Source organism: Xenopus laevis, chromosome 2S, assembly GCF_017654675.1.
Source record: "Xenopus laevis strain J_2021 chromosome 2S, Xenopus_laevis_v10.1, whole genome shotgun sequence".
Lineage (NCBI taxonomy): Eukaryota > Metazoa > Chordata > Amphibia > Anura > Pipidae > Xenopus > Xenopus laevis.
This window is the reverse complement of record NC_054374.1, coordinates 166,439,399-166,445,524: the sequence shown is the minus strand read 5'-3', so window position 1 is coordinate 166,445,524 and position 6,126 is coordinate 166,439,399. Positions and strand designations below refer to the sequence as shown.

The window sequence follows — 6,126 nt, the reverse complement described above, 5'->3', positions numbered from 1 at the left end:
AGCAACAATGTTCCAACATCTAGTGGGACCTTCCCGAAAGAGATGGGGCAGTTATAGCAGCAAAGGGAGGGGCAACACAACTGAACCCCTGTGGGATGAATTGGAACCCCAACTTTGAGCCTGATCCCCAACATCAGTGCCCAACCTCACTAATGTTCTTGTGGCTGAATGGAAACAACTCCCAGCAACAATGTTCCAACATCTAGTGGGACCTTCCCAGAAGAGATGGGGCAGTTATAGCAGCAAAGGGTGGGGCAACTCAACTGAACCCCTGTGGGATGAATTGGAACCCCAACTTTGAGCCTGATCCCCAACATTAGTGGCCAACCTCACTAATACTCTTGTGTCTGAATGGAAACAACTCCCAGCAACAATGTTCCAACATCTAGTGGGACCTTCCCTGAAAAGTAGGGACAGTTAAAGCAGCAAAGGGAGGGGCAACTCAACGGAACCCCTGTGGGATGAACTGGAACCCCAACTGTGAGCCTGATCCCCAACATCAGTGCCCAACCTCACTAATGTTCTTGTGGCTGAATGGAAACAACTCCCAGCAACAATGTTCCAACATCTAGTGGGACCTTCCCGAAAGAGTAGGGGCAGTTATAGCAGCAAAGGGTGGGGCAACTCAACTGAACCCCTGTGGGATGAATTGGAACCCCAACTTTGAGCCTGATCCCCAACATTAGTGGCCAACCTCACTAATACTTTTGTGGATTCAACCACAAGAGCATTAGTGAGGTTGGCCACTGGGACTGCTGGGGGCAGCAACTCACGGCAAGGGCCTGGCCGGAATTACAAATATACCGGTAATGCACTGACCAGTAAATTTGTACTACTCTGTAATTCTCTCCCTTTCTTCATCATCTCTGAACCAGATTTCCCCTGATACAGACCTGCCTCTATTCTCCTTTTTTTCCTGCCCTGAATGCCAATTTCCACACACATTCACCCTTTTTCTCACTCCCCATTTTCCACCTCATGCCATTCCCCCACCGTCATCAGTATTCCAGTCCCAAAACCCCATATAATGACGCTGAAAACCCTATTTGGCTGTTCTGTTGTCATTTGGACTTCCAACCATTTATGGCCTTGTATTGCCGCCTACAGTTTGGGCTTAAGCTCTTCATAATTTTTTCCAGATCTTTGGTTGCTCTTTATACCTGCTGACCTGTCTGCACCAAGTTACCATGAAACGTTGCACCTTGGCGGGTACAGGTTAATGGCGCATTTAACATCATGAAATGAAACAGAGCGTGACTAGACCTGTGTAATGTTGGGCCTGTTTTGGGTAGAACAGGGCAGAGGCTTTTTAGGCCAGTGATAAGATTTGGGGAACCCAAGGAAGATCTCTGGTAACATATAGGACTTATTGACAAGTGAGGAAATGCAGAGTTAGTGAAAATAGCTCCTATTAAGTTGATCCAAAGACATCCGATTGCCATCTAGGAGTTAGGAAAGGAAATCTTTGGAGAGGCTTCAAATGTTTTTGTTTTTTTGCCTTCCTCTGGATCAGCAGTTAGGCAGGTTTCATTTAGACAAAGGAGTTTAACTCAATGGGTATGTGTCTTCTTTTTCAACCTATGTTATTAAATGAATCTTTTAATGGTTTTTTACATTATCGGCATTCCAGAAAGTGAAAGTTCTGGACATTTTGTGAGTATTAGGGCACATTTTTGACAATTAGCTGCACAACCACAAGAGGGCAGTGCTCATCTCTACTTTCTCCTACTTCTACCGACACAAACCTTCGGACACCAGGAGGCTCATTTGCCAGCATCCTCCTTTTAGTGGTTTTAGAAGTTTTTGAAACCACACAAATGCGATCTTTCTCTAAAAACCACAAATGCCATGCAGTTTATTAAATATCAGAATGTAAAAAGCACAAAGGAAAAAAAAAATCAAGATTTGAATAAAAAATGCAAAAATCTAATTATTCAAGTTTTTCAGGCAATAACTGGTGTAAAAAAAAATCTGAAACTTCTTAAAGTCCAAACTGATTAAAAAAGTCAAATTCCATTGACTTGCATAGGACAGCTCCTACCTGGCAAAAGGTTGTATTAGGGGTTTTTACACTTTTTAATTGTCGATTTTTTTTTATTGTTTTAGAGAATTGTAAAAAATTAAAAATAACATTTTAGAGAAAAAATATGATTTGTGGGAAAAAAAACTATTTTTTTTCCTATATTTATTAAACTTTGATAGTCTTAAGTCTAAATAAAATAAGTACTCCCAACACAAACCTGCTGAGATCATGTAGAATCAATGGCAGATGTCCCGTTGATATCAGATATCCTGATCTGCGCTGGGTTTCGTTCAATGATCCAAGATTTAGTCGTTTCGGGCATCAAATCCAAAAAAGTCACAGTTTTCAGCGTCAAATCCGAAAAAATGGACAATTCAGATTTTTTGCGATCAATTGTTTTCCTGTACAAGAAATTTTCGTGAAAATGTATTGATAAATAGTGGGGGAAGTCCGTGCAAATTCATACTTGTGATATACTTGTAATTACACAAAAGACCAGGATAATAAATGGTGATTGTGTCTCTTTAAATAGATCAATGATGGGTGAAAGATAAATAACCAGCAGGTATATATATATATATATATATATCTTTATTTCCTACATTAAGTGCACTTTATGCAGTATATACACAAGGTAATCAGGGAAATAGCCGTTATACAATAGGTTAGTAAATAGTGATGGGCGAATTTGCTCCGTTTCGCTTTGCGAAACGGCGCCGGCGTCTCGTTTTTGACGCCGGCGCCCGTTTTTTTTCAAAATGAATCAGTTAATAGTGCTACTCCAGCAGAATTCTGCACTGAAATCCATTTCACAAAAGAGCAAACAGATTTTTTTATATTCAATTTTGAAATCTGACATGGGGCTAGACATTTTGTCAATTTCCCAGCTGCCCCAAGTCATGTGACTTGTACCTGCACTTTAGGAGAGAAATGCTTTCTGGCAGGCTGCTGTTTTTCCTTCTCAATGTAACTGAATGTGTCTCAGTGGGACCTGGGTTTTTACTATTGAGTGTTGTTCTTAGATCTACCAGGCAGCTGTTATCTTGTGTTAAGGAGCTGCTATCTGGTTACCTTCCCATTGTTCTTTTGTTTGGCTGCTGGGGGGAAAGGGAGGGGGTGATATCACTCCAACTTGCAGTACAGCAGTAAAGAGTGACTGAAGTTTATCAGAGCACAAGTCACATGACTTGGGGCAGCTGGGAAATTGACAATATGTCTAGCCCCATGTCAGATTTCAAAATTAAATATTAAAAAATCTGTTTGCTCTTTTGAGAAATGGATTTCGGTGCAGAATTCTGCTGGAGCAGCACTATTAACTGATTCATTTTGAAAAAATTTTTTTTTCCCATGACAGTATCCCTTTAATGAGCAAGACGTTGTTTTCTAAATTAGCTGTCACTCAATAGCAATTTAATAGATTCTCAGGTATAAGTTGACCCGAGCGTTACATAATAGATTGAGAATGTTTTATTAAATTATAATAATAACAATATTAAAGGGATTCGGTCCTGATTTTTATGGTGCCGTTTTTATTGTTTTCATTGTTTACACTGCAAATAATTCACTTTACCATATAAATTTTTTTTATTTATTCCTGAACCAAAATATTTTTTTTACTTGTAATATTGTTGTGTAGGCACTATCTTAAGTCATTTTGCCTGGTCATGTGCTTTCAGAAAGATCCAGCACTTTAGGATGGAACTGCTTTCAGGCAGGCTATTGTTTCTACTCAATGTAACTGGAGGTGTTGCAGTGGGAAATGGAGTTTTACTATTTAGTGCTAATCTTATATCAGGCACCTGTTATCTTGTTACCTTCCTATTGTTCTGATGATTGTCTGCCGGGGGGGTGATATCACACCAACTTGCAGTCCAGCAGTAAAGAGTGACTGAAGTTTATTAGAGCACAAGTCACATGACTGGGGGCACATGGGAAACTAACAATATGTCTAGCCCCATGTCGATTTCAAAACCCAATAGGCTGCTTTTGCGTGCAATGTGGATTAATTATATCTTAGTTGGGATCACTTGCAAGGCACTGTTGTTTTATTATTACACAGAAAAAGGAAATCTCTGGTAAAAATTGGGATTATTTTGAAAAAAGGAGTCTATGGGTAATTCAGAGCTCTCTGGAAAACAGTTTCTGGATAACAGATCCCATACCTGTATCATGCGACTACTAAAACAAGTGCCAACTCACTTGTGTGTCTAGGGGCATGAGAATAATCTCCAGGTTTGTGATATTACAAAAATTTAAGAATATTTACACAGATAAGTATGAAAATGCACCATCAGTTTGTTAAAAACAGACATATATTCTAACAGTTTGTTCGATGTTCAGACGTCAGTGCTATGCAGTCTCAATACATCATTTCCCATTGAAAGCAACTGAACTAAGCTCAAACTCTCACATACATAATATGAGTCAAGCTCACCATACTTTGCAGGATCATCGCTCGACACACAATGGCGCCCTACGGAGACCCATTGGCAAAGCACTACATCAATGTACTCTATGGATTTCCATCCAGGTTTTTGTGGCAAAAGCCTTGCCACAGACATAATTGCTGCTCAAAAATATTTTTGTGCAATGATCTACTTCGTTATAAGACCAGATAATCTAAACATTTCATTGACATAATATGAGTAAAGCTGGCCAAACATTGTGAGATCACGGCTAATGTTTGACTTATAATGGGCCCTACAGAGGCTGATTGTAGAAGGACCATATCAGTGGACCATATTGAGTACCAATTAGGTTTCAGTGGGTCAGATAATTGTTGCTCAAAAATGGTGACTGCCATCATTTTGTTCAATGATCTACTGAGTAATAAGCCCAAATAATCGAACATTTAGTTGACAATTACACTTACTGAGATAGGATTTTTTACTTTGATAATAATCTTCTGGATGAACCTTCCAATGGTTTTTCGGATTTCCTTAGTCCTCAGACAGTATATCACAGGATTTGCCATGTGCGGAACAAACGTATACAAGCAAAGAAGCAAAACATTCAAATCCTCATCTAGAATTAACTGAACCTGATTAGAAATGTACACAAATATCCTGGGAATAAAATATAAACCGATAACCAGGAGGTGCGTGGCGCAGGTATAAAAAGTTTTCCGCCAGTTTTCACAATGGTCCCGTGAGCAGATGGCCTTGATGATGGCAACGTAGGAGAATATGATAAAAGTGAAAGGCAACAGGAGAACGAACATTGCCAGGCCGAAAGCCAGTTGTTTCACAAAGGTAACGTCCGTGCATGATAATGCAGTGAGGGCCGTATTGGTGCAGAAACAGCCCTTTATTTTGTTTTTGTTGCAGATGGGTACTGTAGAATCCAAGATGGCTGTTACTGCACCGATGGCTCCAGCAAAGATCCAGAAGAAGCAACAGAGAATGCAGGTTGTTCTGTTGGTCATGATACAAGAGTATCTCAGAGGGTAGCAAATGGCTATGTAACGATCCAAAGCCATTAACATAATGATAAAGGCATCAACGCTTCCAAGAAAATGGACGCAGAAGAGTTGTAAGATGCACACACAGTAGGGTATAGATCCAGCACTGAACCAGTACTTTGCAATAATTTTGGGCAGAGTTATGGTGTCAAACAGAAGGTCGGACACAGCAAGGTTCACCATAATCTTGTACATTGACTGATTCAGATGACGATTGAAAGCGATTAGAAGTATCACTGTAGCGTTTGCAAAGAGAGAGATGATGTAAGCAAGGAACAAGCCAATGGAGATCGGGACATCAAAACTTTCATCGAGTCCAGGAAAGCCAAGTAGGATAAGTTCTGACACCCGTGTCCAATTCGCCATGGGCTGATGGATCATTTCCTCAATGGAATGTTCCTGAGGTAGAAAATGACAGTGAGATCAGCATAGGGAATGATATATGTGGCATAGGGATGCATTCCAACCAATAAGAAACTGTTATAGTATATGCTACCAGATTTGTATGTGCAAAGACTCTCATGAATACAGAGCTTTCTGAATTCCACATTGACTCATTCATGCAGACTGGGGGTAGCTGGTGGTGTTCCCCATTGATATCCCCTAAATACCTAGATAGTGCCAACAGGAGCAGTGGAGCCTT

The 6,126-nt window shown here is 40.1% G+C and overlaps 1 protein-coding gene across 1 annotated transcript; it reads right to left on the bottom strand.

Moving 5' to 3' along the window:
- Positions 1 to 4,874: 4,874 nt before the first annotated feature.
- On the bottom strand, positions 4,875 to 5,864 carry LOC108710070 (olfactory receptor 10G8). The gene has a single exon (XM_018250464.2). The coding sequence runs from the start codon at positions 5,862 to 5,864 to the stop codon at positions 4,875 to 4,877; it is 990 nt and encodes a 329-aa protein (XP_018105953.1).
- Positions 5,865 to 6,126: the final 262 nt, after the last annotated feature.